The 15,749-nt window shown below is 47.6% G+C and overlaps 1 protein-coding gene across 8 annotated transcripts in view; it reads left to right on the forward strand.

Annotated features, from left to right (window-relative positions):
- Window positions 1–1,932: 1,932 nt before the first annotated feature.
- The window catches only part of PIEZO2 (piezo type mechanosensitive ion channel component 2), a 466,534-nt gene continuing 452,717 nt past the window's right edge, over window positions 1,933–15,749 (forward strand). For 5 of the 8 annotated variants that reach the window (XM_045378159.2, XM_065534259.1, XM_045378160.2 and 2 more), the window contains exon 1: window positions 1,933–2,961. In XM_045378159.2, the coding sequence (XP_045234094.2) occupies window positions 2,898–2,961 (64 nt within the window). In that variant the 5' untranslated portion in view covers window positions 1,933–2,897. Of the gene's footprint in view, window positions 2,962–7,386; window positions 7,673–15,749 lie in introns of those variants that run through there. The other 3 variants (XM_074022474.1, XM_074022473.1, XM_074022470.1) reach the window with 3 other exon arrangements.

Here is a 15,749-nt window from a genome sequence, read left to right on the forward strand (position 1 = left end):
TTCTGAGTCTGATATGTAAATGAGGACAGCAGTCCTCACCCCTGACTGCATACTTAAGAATCACTTGAGAGCTTTAAAAAAAATACAGGTGTGGGGGCCCCATCGCAGACCAATTAAATCAGGATTTCAGGGAGTGTGGAGACTGAGCGTTTTTCAAAAGCTCCCCAGGTGCCTGCAACATGTAGCCAGCATGGAGAAGCCTGTATCAGATGTAGTCTAGACCGCTGAAACTTCCCCTTGAGTATATACGTTGGAAGTCTCAGAACTGGGATGTAGTTGTTAAAATGTCTAAAGCCCGAACAGCCAAGTTGGTACACACTGTGGCAGAGAAAGCCCGAAGTGTATTTGGTAAGACCACCCACCTGCTGGGATTCTTGTGCCTCCCAGCTTATGTTATTTTGAAAGATAATTATTGTGAAAAAGTCTAGACAGTTGTTAGTATGGAAAGCCTATCAAGAACATGAGAAAGTATTCAGAGAATACAGAATTCATGTGTTGACACAATATTATTTACAATTCAGAAGTCCTTCACCTATTAGCTCCCAAGAACGAGTTGCACAGGGGGTGAGGTGTGGAGGGCATGGATGTGAAGGCAGACTTATGAACATCAAAATTAGTGGTAGATTTATATCAGGTTTCTACAAACAGGCTACACAAACCATTTCTTGGTAGCATTTCTTGGTGACTGGCTGCTAATTTAAGTTCTATCCTCTCCTGTAGGTCTGCTGTTGAGCTCATGACTACGCCGGGATTTAGGTGCTATCTAAGCTTCTTGAGGATGGCAGAGCACTTGGGTGGTTTGTTTCAGGGTGTCTTCACAATATTCCAACTGTCTTGAGTCTTTATTCAAAAAGCAATGGTTCATAGTTTCTCTAATTCTCGGAGAATTCGTGAAGTCACCTGAGCTCAAACCACAAGCTTACCCTGTCTCAAAAAAGGGATGTCCACAAAAGTGTTTCAAATGGCTAAAAAGACGGGGGTTTGCATGTTTTTCATCAGCTCACCGCTCCATCCCCTCTGACTAATGCAAGCCAGGAATGTAGGTGCGGAAGGGAAGCCAGGTCCTTCCCAGTGGGTCCTCCTGATGGAACGCCAGTCCTGAATAGTCCTCTCTACAGATGCTAACAGCCTCTTCCTCCATGTCCGGAGAGACCCCTACCGTGCTCTAGCGAGTAGACCCAGGCACACTGCAGTCTCCCAGCTAGAGCCAGATTTCTCTAGATCTTGCCTAGAACAGGCAAAAAGGCGTGCACTAGGAGAAAGGGAGAATATTCTCAGTGCCAACGCTCTCTTTCCCCAGAGCCACGACAAGCAAGGAGCAAAGCTGAGGCGAAAACGAAGAGTTCCCCCAAATGCACAAAGTGGGTGCATATCTGTTGGGGAAAACCCGGAATTTCCCAGTCTATTCAGAATGGCAAGTTCTTGCTATGTGAAATACGGGCAGGGTTAATGGTGCGGATGAATTCGGCTCTATTCTTAATGCCAGTGTGGACCTGTGGACCCAGCAGAAGTGAGGGTCGCACAGCACTGTTCAAGCCCCTGGCTCCTCTCCTGCCGGGCCTGTGCGTTTCCCTCGGACCTTAAACGGTTCCTTGGTTTGGGCAAGCTCAGGGCCCGGCCGGGTGGACTGGACGCCAGGGTGCACCTCCGGAATGACAGGACCGCGCAGAGCCGCGGGGCTGCGGGAGCCAGTGGGGCAGGAGTGCCCGCGGAGGCCGAGCCAGGGCGCGCAGCCCACCTGCCAGGCCAGGCCGGGTCTCTCCCAGGCGCAGGAGCCGCGGGTGGGGGCTCGCCCTCCGCGCCGGTGCGAGGCTCTCCCTTCCCCGGCCGCTCAGGGGCGGGCTCGGCGCGCGCAGGCCCCGGAGCCGCCATCCCATTGGCCGCGGAACACGCCCGTCCCCGAGTGAGGGCTTCGAAAGTTTCATTGAAGGCGGAGAAGCGCGCGCCGCCGGGGAGCCCCGGCTGCGCGGCGAGGGCCAGGCAGTGAGGCGGCGGGCCGGGGTCGCGCTGGGCGACGGGACGGCGCTGGCTTTTCTCTTGCGTTTCAAAGTGAGGCCGTGGAGGAGGGAGTGGGAGACCCACCCACCCGGTATGCGCTCTGGTCTCCATTGCTGCCCACGCTCGCGCCGTTCCTTCGAGTGAGGACGGGACTGGCAGCGCCGCGGGTGGACCGGACCCACAAGGCGTGCCCCGTGGTGGCGGGGATGGTTCTGCGCGCCTGGCAGCTGCCACCCCGGTCTCCCCGGCCCGAAGCTGGGGGACGCAGGGGCTGAGCTGCGCTGCCGCTTGGGGATCCGCCGCGGGCCGCCCGGGGGCTGGAGGGCGAGACTCCGAGAGCAGCTCCGAGAGCCGGGGCCGAGGCCAGAGCGCGGCAGCCCGTGTGGGCAGCGGAGACGAGGCCGGGCGAAGGAGACGCGGTGGCTTCGGAGGGGCTTCCAAATAGAAGATTCCTCGGCCGCCCCCGAACGACGCCCCGGGAGCCGGGCGGTAGCGCAGCACGCCCTTCTCGCCCCCTTTGCTCGCCGCGCCGCCTCCCAGGACCCTCCCAAAGCGTCCCTCTCCAAGACCCCGGCACCAGCTACCCCTGAAGAAACCGCCGCCGCTGCCGGATCCGGGATTCACACTTCATGGGCCAGGCGCAGGGGGTCGGGCGCCGGGCTAGGTGGCCGCCAAGAGCCTGGTGAGGGGCTGCCTGGAGCCCGGTGGGAGAGGGGCGGCCAGGAGCCCCGGGAGCGCGACCTCGGGGCGGAGAGAGCCGCGGCCCGCGCCGAGGCGATGCTCGGGTGGCTGCGAGCTGCCGGCGGCGAGAGACCATAGACGGGCATGGGCCTGGCGTCCCACCACCCCTAGCGACCCTCAAGCCTCGCCCTTCTGCTCCGACTCGCCGGACCGACGCGATGGCCTCGGAAGTGGTGTGCGGGCTCATCTTCAGGCTGCTGCTGCCCATCTGCCTGGCAGTAGGTGAGTCTGGTCCGCTCTCCGAGGGCACTTGAGGAGGACGAGGGGGGCGCCCGGGTGGGGGACTTCCTAACAAAGTGAAGGGCTCTGGTGCTCGGGGGTTCGGTTCGCGAGGCCGGCGGCGTCAGACGCGCGCTGTCCCTGGTGCGCAGCCGGGCTTTCTCACTTCCCACTCGGGCGCGCGATCGGGGTACCTCTCAACCGGATGCTCGGGATGGGCATGTGCTGGAAACTGTTTGTGTTGAATTTAGTTACACGTGGATTTCCTTTCGTGGAGTACTGACTTGTGCACTAAGGATGGCCATTGCTGTGGCTGGAAGGCGAATGCGTCCCCATCGTAGGTACAGTCAGGCTCCTACCTGCGCCCCTCGCCCCATTGACCCTGCAAGCGCAGCATGCTGTGCGTCCTGACGGCCCAGAGGCCATCTCTCCCAGACCCCAAATCCCAGCAACCATGAAGGAAGAAGTGAAGGACTCCGGTCATTCAAAAAAGAAAAAGAGGGACGAGGTACGGGGAGACATGCCTTGATGTTTCTTACTTATTGTTTTAAACCTCCACAAAAGCCCCTACTACAAAAGTGCTGGATACTAAGGCTATAGACCCCCCCAACACCTAGTCCCGCCCCCCAGCGACCGCCCTCTCCAGATTTTAAAGGGTTAGAAAGCAGGGTTGGAACTCCTTGGGACTGGCAAGGGCTCAGGGAGGACCGCAAGGGAGACTCCTTGACGCCCAGACAAGCATTGCACCGTTTCCCCAGGACTGGCCTGGCGTGCAAAGCAACTGGGTGCTGCGTTCTGGGAGTCGGACGGTTTCTGAGCTTCTCCTCAATCAGGCAGTGCGTGCCTGTGACATTGAATTCCTCGCCTAAGAATGACGGACCCCGGCGCCTTGCTCTCACTCTCACCAACAAGAGCTAGGACGTAGAGCGCTTTCACCAAGTAGTAACTGCATTTACAGAGGGTGTGACCTTCGCAGAAAAGGCCACCTTTTGCATCTTGACCGAGGTTGATGACTCGGCATCTTGCCAGAGGTTGAGCACACCTGTGTTAAATGTTTTCTTTGTGCAAGCAATCGAATGGGGGCTCTAGTGTGATTGGTGACGGTCAGGACAGTTACCGGGAGAGTTTTTGTAACACTTCGTGAGTGAAGAATCTGGGAGATGTCTTTTCTATAAACCTCATCGGAAAACCCAGAAAGGCGCTCCCAGTGGAAAGAAGGTGTGGCCAGGCGGGGTCCCTGGGCAGCAGGAGGGACCCGCGGGTGGGTGCTGGCCTCCTTCTCTGCTTTGCAGTTTGAGTTTCCATTTTGCAGGGGTCTAATCTCACTCGCACAGATGAAGAGCTAAGCTTCTACAAAGCGGATATGTACCTCTCTCCCCGCCAGCTTGAAAAGCGATTTGGGAAAGGGATTCTTCAGGTGCCTTACAGAGGGTGTCACTGTTCAGGGATCATCTTTGTATCCTAAGCATTTGGCACTGTGCCTGGCACATTTACTGTTTGTGAATTTTGGAAGCTAGTGATCGAGTTAACAAGGGGCTTTTTGCATGAAGCGTGATTTGTGATCCTCAATGCAGACCGGGGAGGGGTCCTGGGGAGTGGCACTAAGGTTAAAGGCCGCTCTCCTCCCTCCCAGTCCCTCTATCGGCCGTCTCCTCCCCACTGTTCCTGGAGGATGGACACCCTCTTCCCCAGCCCCCGTCTCCCTCTCCAAGGGACAGCAGCTCACTGTGACTGTTGGAAGAGTTAGGCAGGTGGTTCCCTGCAGCCCGCTTGGTCCACTCTGTGACTTGCACCAGTGGCGGAATGACGTTCCAGCAACAATTGCCTGCGACCTTGCTCTGAGCATAGGCTCTTGCAGGTTGGGCTCCCTTACCTGCCTCCAAGCCCCACAGCCGCTGGGGTTGGGATTCTGTCAGTCCTACTAAAGGCTGGTGGCCTGTGCTACAAACTCCTTCAGTAGGGCTGTAGTACTCTGCCCTCCCAAGGGGAGCTGACCTGGCTTACGGCATTCCCAGCTTGGGTTGCTGGCCCCGGGGTGTGGGGCAAGTGACTCTGCAGCCAGGGTGGAGGTGAGGGACTGGGGTCTGGACTCAGCGCTGCCTCTCCCCACTGGGACCCCCACACAGCTTCTTCTGTGGTGCCAGCACACTGTTCACCTCCTGCTGGCTGGCTTGTACCCCAGGGCAGGCTGGGGGCTCTGGCTGCCTGAGTCCACTTTGATCCTGGACTTTCTTGGGAGGAGCTGGGATTCCAGGGGCGACAAGATAGTAACCTTGGCCGACTCGCAAACTGCTTCCTCCCTGGGGGACAGCTGAGTCTGCCCAGGAGATTCTGGGGCTGCCTTCCTTGTCCAACTCATTCTTCAGGACTCCCACACCTCTCTGAGTTCAGGGAGACTAACCTGGGTGTGTGTGTGTGCATGACTGTCTAAGAGTTTGTGTGAATGTGAGTTTGAGTGCATAAATGTGAGTGTGCACATGTGTGAGGAGTATGTGTGAGTGTGAGTATGAGTGTGTGGGGGTTTAGAAGGTAGTGGTCCCACTTGCTCAGCCTGAAACCTGTTGCTTTCCCATGCCCTAGGAAAAGCCTCATCCAGGAGAAAGCAGAGGAGGTGGACTGGCCCCTGGCTGGAAGAGAGCCTGAGCTCCCTGGGAGACCTGACCCTAGGGACCCCTTTACGTGTTGGGTGCTTAGAACAGATGACCTGCATTCTGGAAAATTATTGACCTCTTCTAATCATGATACTTACTTACAGGGATGAAAGAGGGCTGAGCAGATATGCCACCTTATTTTACCATTTGATTCTTTTCTGCAAGAAGTGGAGATTTCCAAGGTTATTGGAGGGTTTTCAGGTCTGCCTACTCCCAAGGTGCTACTAAGTCAAATATTCAGGTTTCTCTCCTGCGCATAGTGAATGCAAAGGTCTACTTGCCATTAGAATCGATTTTACAGTTTAGCCATCTATTTTTATATCTGGAGAAGGCAACCTTCAAAGCTAAGCCTTTGCAGAAGCTTTTACATATTTTCCTTTAAACTCATCTCTCTAACGCTGATGTTGAAATTTTCCTGCACCGAAATTCCTAGCCTTTTTACTTAATGATAGATGTTAAAAATTAACTGCTATTGTGTTTAATCTAATGGTTACAGATTTTTCCCTATAAGAGAAATTTTAAGGGAAATGATAAGTGAAATCCAGGCCTCTTCAGTGCAGATGTTATGTGATTCGTGAGTGTTAAAAGCAAAACAAAACCATAATAGAATATGTTATTTACCATCCAAAATGAACATCTGGTGACGGATATGCATATAGTCATAGCCACCAAACATTTTAAATATCTCCCAAATTATCTGTGACTAGTTGCTAGTCATCTGATTATTTTTCTTACACATAATACACAAAAAGGTAAAGACTTCCCATATTATGCAATCTCTAATAATTATGATAACTGATAGTTTTTGAACATTTTACAAATGTTTTACATTTATCTTTTTATCTTTTACATTTTATCTTCTTTTAACATGATTGTACTATATCACCGATCTTTAGGTTTATGATTTTTTTTGAGAGTCAAGAAGGCACTGGTCTATTTGTTTTTAATTCATGATCTTGATCGTTTATTCCGTCTTGCCCAGTGTTGCCTGGAGTTCCCTAATGTCTTGCCTGGAAGAAATGACTTACACATTTTCAGGGGGAGGAAAGGGGAAGCCTCGCTTGGGAGAACAGGAGATTAGAGACCATGGCTGCCTGTCCCCTAAAACAAGCAATCAGAGCTTAGGAAAGAGCAGAGCAGAAAAGGGGACTGTGTCCCACAAACAAGAATCACCCAGTCAACTGGTGCTCTGAAAACAATATTCAAATCAGGAAGAATCTCTAAAACTTCCTTTAAGGATAGTTGGATTAAAGCATGAGTGAAAATATGGGCTCACTTTTGAAATATATATCAATCATATAGCTAATCATAATTTTCTCTTTACAGCATGATACATTTTCCTTGTGTAATGTATATCATTTTGAAATCACACTTCCACACAGTCCAGAATTACAAATGAAGCTAACGTTTGTGTGATCAGCATTGGCCTCCCCTATCACAGTGGCTGTAGCTCTCAGTGGTAGGTGGCTGCAGCTGCCAAAGGATTCATGGAAAGCATTTAATAAAGTAACTTACTTTTCTGTCACGCTTTCTCAGCCTTATATAAGTAGATACTATTTATCAAGTTCAGAAATGAAAAAAGGAACAGCGGAAAGGATCAGAAATTTAGAGCTTATTTCTAAAATAAAATATTTCATTCACACAGATGGGCACGAGCATGTTGTCTCCTGAGCTGTGGGGGCTGGAGCTAGGTGTCCATCTGGTTGCTTTGTAAGTGTGTCTGTTTCTTTACGGGTGATGTGGGTTTGTTTATAGTCAGAGATAAGCAGATGACTTTGGACTTTACCTTTGAGGGGTAAAGATGTTGCCACTGGGCAGTTTAAGAGGCTCTCATTGACATCATGGCTCTGCCCTTTACTGTGTGATTGTGGAGTTCCTTTTGTTTCTCTTTTCTTTCTGTAAAATGGAGATATTCACATTTCCTTCCTTGCATGGTTGTGATAGTGTGCACAGCACAACTTGTATAAAGCCTGACACACAGCAGGCGCTGCCTTACCTCTATGAAGATGAGCAGAGAGCAGAATGCTCAGGCGATGTCTCAGTCAAAATTAACAGACTAGGAGGTAAGAGCATGGACCAGAAGAAGCCTGACCTGAGGATGTGGGATTCATGGGACAGCAACTTAGTGCCTTCCTAGAGCCAAATTATGTGTGTGTGTGTGTGTGTGTGTGTGTGTGAGAGAGAGAGAGAGAGAGAGAGTGTGTGTGTGTGTGTGTGTGTTGATTTTTAATTCTCAGGATTTTTCTAACCAGTTTTACTCAATATTCCAAATCTAAAGTTGCATTCTTCTGATAAAGTAATAGGACTTAAAAACAATATTTAAAACAATTACATATTGTTCTCACTAGAACAATACTGATGATGTTTACTTTTGTCTTTCAGCATCATTTTTATGGTCTTTAATGTGATTTTATTTCTAACATGTCATTTTCCTTTTGGGTCCTTGTGTTACTAACAGTTAATTGTGTGTGAAGTTACGTAGTAATGATGTTTATGATATTATGCTTTTTTGCATAAATATTCAGGAGAACTTAGAATAGCATAAGCCCATCTGGATATTGAAGAACAGTTGATGAAGAACAATATGATGATACCATGTGTACAATCTACAACATTAGAGCTTGTAAGGTTTTTGATTTAAACAGTTGTCTTGAGAATATGGAATCAAACAAAATAAAAAAACTCATTGAAATGAGGCTAAACACAAAAATATTGGGAAAAAAATTGTTTTTGAGGTAATCTCGCACTGTTGCCCAGGCTGGATTGCAGTGGCACGATCTTGGCTCACTGCAACCTCCACCTCCCGGGTTCAAGCAATTCTCCTGACTCAGCCTCCTGAGTAGCTGGGATTACACGCGTGCACCACACCACCCCACTCCGCTAATATTTTGTATTTTTAGTAGAGACAGAGTTTCACCATGTTGGCCAGGCTGGTTTTGAACTCCTGAGTTCAAGTGATCCTCCTGCCTTGGCTTCCCAAAGTACTGGGATTACAGGCGTGAGCCACCACGCCTGGCCTGGAAAACATCTTTTAAATGTTTGGCTGTCAGTCGAGGTTTATCATATTCCTCAGAGCTTCCACTTGACCTTCCAGACCTGTCTAGGATGTGACGAAATCAAAATGATGAGAAGTACAGACTGAACATTGTGAAAAGCCCATCGGACATACAGTTTCTAATAACTTCATAATTTCTGAACTGTCTAGTAATTATCTAATAGGCATAGAACATTTAGCTAAATTATTTTTAAAATTTAAGAGCAACATATAGCTTTGCATTTTTTCAATGTGTTGGGTTTTTAAAAGAAAATATATATAACAGTTACCAGCTTATAAAATGTTTCATTGCGCCTGCAGCATATACATATAATTTTTACTTGCCTTGCTTTATCGTATAGGATGGTGAAGTTTTCTGGTTATGACTTGCTATTTTTAAATTCCCCTTTTGTGCTGTACTGTTTGGGCACAATCCTGCATTAAACTAGGATACTGTGGATAGACATGTTTCAACTCCTTTTGTATATCAACTTGCAAATTATAGACATATTTTACAAAAAAGGAATGGATTTGGCCTATCTGTGAGGTTAGTTCTGCCAGAAACTACTTAGGCTTTCTGTGGCCATTTCACCAGTCACCTGGAGGGGGAAGCTTTTGCTGAGCCCTTCGCTGCTGTCTTCAGGAGTGATTTCATTCTGCAACCCAAACTCAGGATATTGTCTCCCCAGTATTGTTGCCAACTCTGAACTCCCCACCCCACTTTAGATTCGACTTGGTCAACACCAAGCATCCTGTCTCCCCGGGGCCTTCTCTGGTGTGTGCTCAGAAGAGTTCTAGGTCAAGTGAACAAGCTCCCCTTCTGCTACTTAGCCTGCACGTTTGTGACGAGACTGTGGGTGCCACTGCTGCCTTGGGTGCCAGCGCTGTCCACACCAAGCACCCCGTTCATGGGCACGCCTCTAAGTTTTGCCCTTAAGCTTTCATCTCGGTCCACATATGTATTATGTGGCTCTACATCCTGTGCACCCTGCAGCTTGCGGAACCTCAGGCCTCCAACCTGGCCTCTTGGCCTTATTCCATTTTTACCCTGTGTGGTGCCAGATGTGCCTTCCCCTGCCCTAAGCCCCCCAGAATCTGTTCTTCCGAGAAGCGTAGTTGGGGCTTTTCTCAGTGGTCAGTTACATTCCAGCCTTAACCTTGGTCAAACCAGTCAATCCATTGTTACCCTTCTCCCTTAAATACACCACTTGGTCTTTAGCCCAACAGGCTTGTAGTCCTGAATGGCAGCAAATAGGCTCTTTTCTTCAGTTGATAGAAGGCCCTGTCAGGCAGTTCTAAGCAAAGACAATTCTGTTCTTCTTGAGTTCTCTTTTCCATGTAGGTTTCTCGGCATAATGACGCTTGGATAAGACAAACTTAGTCTGTCTCCCCTGATAGTCAAAATGCAGGTGATTGGAGCAGGTATGTTAACTCTGCTTAATGAAGTTTCCCAGGGCTGCAGCCATGCTCTTCTATCCCACATGGGTTGCACTCCTCTGCACGGTTCAAGACAGCCTGTTACCACGTCCACATCAGGCTGAAGGCTGGAGGAAGCAGATGCAGAAGGAACACTCCTTCCCCACCCTCTGTGGGTACAGCCAGGAAGCTGCAAGGATCACTTCTGCTCACATCCAGTTAGCCTGAGTTTAGTAATCTTCTCCACCTACCTAACTGTAAAGGAAGCCGGGAAATGTCGTTCTTATTTTGGTGGATAATGTGCTCAGCTAAAATGGGAAAGGTGGGTCTGTGGCCATGACAGAGAGTGGATATTAGCAGCAATAACAGTGTCATCTATGCCTCCTGTAGGTGAAGGTAACTTAGTGTGCCTGGCAGACACTACTGACATTTTTCTGAGGATCTATGCGGACACCCCTCTTTGCTTCTAGACCTTTAGCTAGACTCAAGTCCCTTGGCTTCTAAAGATGAGGCACAAAGTATGATCCATGAGATCTGTACTCCAAAACAACATGAGTTTCTCAGTTTAGACAGAAATCAGAGGAACGTGTGTGGGAATGGGTATTAGGGTGTGGAATAATGATGCGAGGAACATGAAGTTGGATCGGTCAGTGTTGTACCTCCAGGGCTTAGAAAGGGCTCTGACAGTTTGGTTGGTGGCAGAAACACGCACCAAAATGTGGCCTACACTAAACGAATTTGAAATGCCAGAGCTGCCTCGGTATGCCATAGCGGAAGGGATCCAAGGGCTGAGGGAGATTGGGATGTTACAGTGGATTGATCATAAAAGATCTGCTCATCCACCTTGGGAGGGTGCAGAGGACACACTTCCACCACAAGTGTGGGGAAAAAAAATTTGTGAAGGGAGCCTCAGGTGTCCATGAAGAGCTCTGGGGCTGCTCTTCTCTGCCGGTCAGAGATTGCAGTGGAAGCTGCTGCCACTGACTGCGGGTCCTTAACGGCAGCAGGGATGGTTGGATCCCGGATGGTGGGGCCATGTCTGCAGCAGGGATGGTTGGATCCCGGATGGTGGGGCCATGTCTGCAGCAGGGATGGTTGGATCCCGGATGGTAGGGGCCATGTGATCATCAAAGACTGAGTGGGTGTGTTGCCATCATGGGGGACAGCAGAGTCAAAGCAGCAATCTGAACAGCCTGACTTGGGAGTCCTACAGCATTGGGCAGGTGGTCATGGTGTCCCTAGAAGAGAACTTGATGGGCAGTCTACTGAATTCTGACGTGATCTCTATAAGCAGAAGAGTTCTAGGTCAAGTGAACAGAAATCTATCTTAAATTACCAAAAGAAAGAGTCACGGTCCCTCAATCAATTCCCAGATTCGAGTCTCAGAGCCCTTTAAAGGAAAGGGAGGCCGGTGACCCGACTACATTGCTGATTACATTTTTATTTTACTTCTCCCAACCCATTTCTTTGAGTAACAAGTATCTTCATTTGAAGTGCAAATACCTGTGAAAAGATAAAATGGCTATTTATTAGGTCAAATAGCTTATTTGCTCCCATCGTCTAGCTGGGATGGGATGGACATTTTAAATAAATGGGAGAGAGAGTATCTAAATTGTGGGTACAGGTATGATCTAGATGCCCACCTATTTTTAGAGCGTCATAATATCACTGGGCAATTAGGGGCTTATCAAGAAGACTTCCAACACAGAAAGTAGCACATCTTTCTCGGGGCCTGCTCTACACACCAGAAACAATACAAAAATTCTTTCTCTTCCTCCTCCTTTTATTTGCATTACATGGTTTCTGGTGTTCAAGGTGAAATGCACCATCTTGACTAAGAGCCCCAGCTCTAAAGCCAGGTTATTTGAGTACTGATCTTGGCTCTGTCATTCAGCTGTGTGACCTTGTTTAAGTTGTTTGACCTCTGTTTTTGAGATATTTCATCTGGAACATGATAATAATAGAACCTAGCTCAGAGGATTGTTGCAGAGCTTAGATGTCAGTGCTTATAAAGTGCTTCGAGCAGTGCCTGACATACGGTAAATACTCAGTAAATAGTTGCTCTTATTAATAGCTCCAGACTCAGAAGTTAGGCATGATTATGAGTAAAACATTGGCTAGTGTGAGTCCTTCTCATCAAGAGCAGAACAGTTTCAATGGGCAGATAATTTAGAGAACCAGTCAACTTACAAGAAACTTTGGAACATGACCCATTTAATTTAGAGAACCAATCGACTTACAAGAAGCTTTGGAACATGACCCATTGAAAGTTGAGGATGGTCTTGTCTTTGCTCTCTTCTCCCCAATCAGATACATCAGAAACCTCTGTGCTATGGTTCATGGTTACCTTTGATACAGTGTGACTTCTTTTCTCCTTTAATTCTTCTTCCCAGGCAGAAGGATTTGTTCCTTCTGTGTTCACCCGCCACTTTGTTCATACTCATTACAGAGTGTTATCTTAAAACTTAGTTCTAGGATCACTCTCTTTCCTTCTATGTGTCTGTAGGTTCAGGGATCTTGTATAGTCCTTGTTGATATCCCCAGCACGGAACTTACTCTTCAACATACAGATAACAGTCGTTTGAAAACATCTTTTGACCGAGTGCAGTGGCTCACGACTGTAATCCGAGCGCTTTGGGAGGCTGAGGAGGGTGGATCGCCTGAGCTCAGGAATTCGAGAGCATCCTGGGGAACATGGTGAAAGCCCGTCTCTGCTAAAATACAAAAAGAATAGCTGGGTGAGGTGGCACGCACCTGTAGTCCCCGCTACTTGGGAGGCTGAGGCACGAGAATCACTTGAGCTGCAGGGGCGGAGGTTGCAGTGAGCCGAGATTGTGCCACCGCACTCTGGCTTGGGCTACAGAGTGAGGCTTGGTCTCAAAAAACAAACAAACAAAACAACAATGACAACAAAAAAACCACACCTTATCTTTTGGATTGTAGGTTTTTCAAATTGTAAACATTACATCTGATCATTACACAGCAGCTACCCAGCAAGGACTGTAATACCCAGGAACACTGAAGAAATATTTACCAATTGACTAATTAAAATATTCACTGACTAATTTTTTTTTTCTCTTGAGCATCTCAGAAGTCTGAAAATAGAGTTAGGTCTAGTTTCCTATAGCGATTGGTTTTTAAGTCTTTGAATAGAAAATTTATAACAGCCTAATGTATACTCTGTGACTTTCATAAATGTGGATTGTATCAGGATGGCAATTAACACATTTTACTTGCTTTGCAGTGAACAGAGAAGGAAAAACCCATTTGACGATGGTAAAACTTGAGTCACATCCTTGAAATGCATATTATTTTTTAAAATGATTTTAGCTCTCCTGGAACCACACAAATCGATCTGTTTTCTCTTGCGGTCAAACCCTCTAGGTCAGCAGTTTGGCCACAGGTGCAGAAAAGGAGGATGGATAAAGACCCTTAGCAAGCTGGTAATTGTGAACTGAAGCACCGTGGAAGTGAATTAGAGAGATGGGCAGAGTTGGGCCGTCCCTGCTGCTGCCACTTCCTTCCTCCTGCTGCGTTCCCTGGACTGTCCCTGCCGGGCAGCACTGGCTTTGACATTGCCGCGGGCACGCGGACCCCTGCTAGGGAGACTGGGCAGCACTTGGGTTGGAAAGGGCCCTGGTCTGAGGGTCTAACGAACAAATCTGGATCCTGTTCATAACGAGCTATGCGACTTTGCCAAGTTACAGTAACTCTCTATTTTTCAATTACATCATCTCTAGAATGAGGTGTTCAAGGCTAAGAAATATTTTCACAATTCTCAGGGTAATATTTCTGCACATGCCTTTTTTAATATTAAAAGGTATGGCCATAAATCACTGCTTTTTAACCTACATGCCAGAATTTTTATATCTAAATTGCTCTGGCCTTCTTAATAACCATCATATGTACGTACACTTAGGACTTGCCCTCAAAGAAAGGTTAGGAACTGCTAAGAACAGTAATTTTTGTTACTATGTTAGAGATGTGGTTCAGGATTTTAGGAAACAGTTGGTTATGAAGGAGAGACATTCTAGTTTAGGCTCTGCACTTCTAGTATTTCGATGATCCTCCCTCACCTGCTCGTAAAACGGAATCATGCAGACTGTGCACACCAGTGATGGGAATAGCATGAACAAGATGTGTAAGCATGTTTAGATTCAAATTGGCTTTGTGTATCTGCAGAAATAAAGGAGCTTCATCACCCATAGCTTATTACTAGACATGCCTTTAAAGAAAACCAAGCTGCATTACAGTTATTAATTGAAGCTAAGCAATCCTATAAGAACACAGGACGATATAAACAAGATTTGAGTCAGAAAAAGATATTGAGTGAAATACTGAATGTAATCAGTTGCAATATTACATTGACATTGTAGACTTTATGAGATCTCAGATAATTATATTATCCATAAAAAGAAAGGGAAGGCTGCACAAACACCTCAAGTGTGTGTAGGTCAGACTCACACTTGGGGCTCCCTACTCAGGTGTTGCCATCATGGCTCTAGCATTAGCTGTGGGGGTGTGAGCTTCCTGTTCTTTAACCCCCTCTCCTTCCTCTCATCAAACTAAATACTAGTTTTCAAACTAAATATTTTTCAAACTGAATATTAGAGCTTGCTCATGCTTAGTTAATCCTGACTCTTGTTGGCCTTGGGGCCCAAAATCAGTCCAGCTGGTAAGCAAGGAAATGTTCTGGAGCCAGGCTTGCATTGCAGGCCAGACAAGTCTGCTGTAGCACACAACCTCTGGCAACCCATCCTCAGTCACAAGAGAAGATGAAAGGTCAGATTACAAGGCAATGAGAAGAGGGATCCTCATAAAATGGGCTTTGTTTCTTGTGAGCCAGTGTTTTCTAGAAAGTTCCAGCTCCTAGGATTTTTCATTAACGACCACAAACCTCTTTAGCAATAACTTTCAAAGCATGATCAGTTTTGCTGCAAAGCATCATCGTGGTTGCCATTGCATCGCCTTAGAGCCACACTGCATTTCTGACTCACTGCCTGACGCCCCCGCCTCATTCACTGGACTTCACTTATCACTATTTTGGGCTATTTTCAAACACTAAAGCCACCATCAAAGTGCAACAATTTCCTACCATGTAGGTTATTTTAAAAGATGTGACAGAGTCCCTAAAGCATTTCTTAAATTGGGTATCAAAATGTTTTGAGCAAATATCTTTAGAATAAGGGTATATTCTCCCAAAATTTATTAAGTAGAAGAAAACAAAGGTCAGATATTATCTTATGACACCAGTTGGTTGTCTATTCCAGTAGATCCATAGTCAGATTTGCAAATGGAATCTAGTTCTGGTATCTATGTTGGAAATGCATTGCTCATCTCCTAAGGAAGGAGAAGTATTCCAGTTAGACTCTTAATACCTTTGCAGGCCTAGGTGGGCGGATCATGAGGTCAGGAGATTGAGACCATCCTGGCCAACATGGTGAAACCTTGTCTCTACTAAAAATACAAAAATTAGCTGGGCGTAATGGTACGCACCTGTAGTCCCAGCTACTCGGTAGACTGAGGCAGGAGAATCGCTTGAACCTGGGAGGCGGAGGTTACAGTGAGCCGAGATCACGCCATTGCACTCTAGCCTGGGCAACAGAGCGAGACTCCATCTAAATAAATAAGTAAATAAATAAATCTTTGCAACGTGAGCCAAACTATAATGTTTTATAGCTTCGAATATG

The sequence above is a fragment of the Macaca fascicularis genome, chromosome 18 (genome assembly GCF_037993035.2).
Source record: "Macaca fascicularis isolate 582-1 chromosome 18, T2T-MFA8v1.1".
In the NCBI taxonomy this organism is placed as follows: domain Eukaryota; kingdom Metazoa; phylum Chordata; class Mammalia; order Primates; family Cercopithecidae; genus Macaca; species Macaca fascicularis.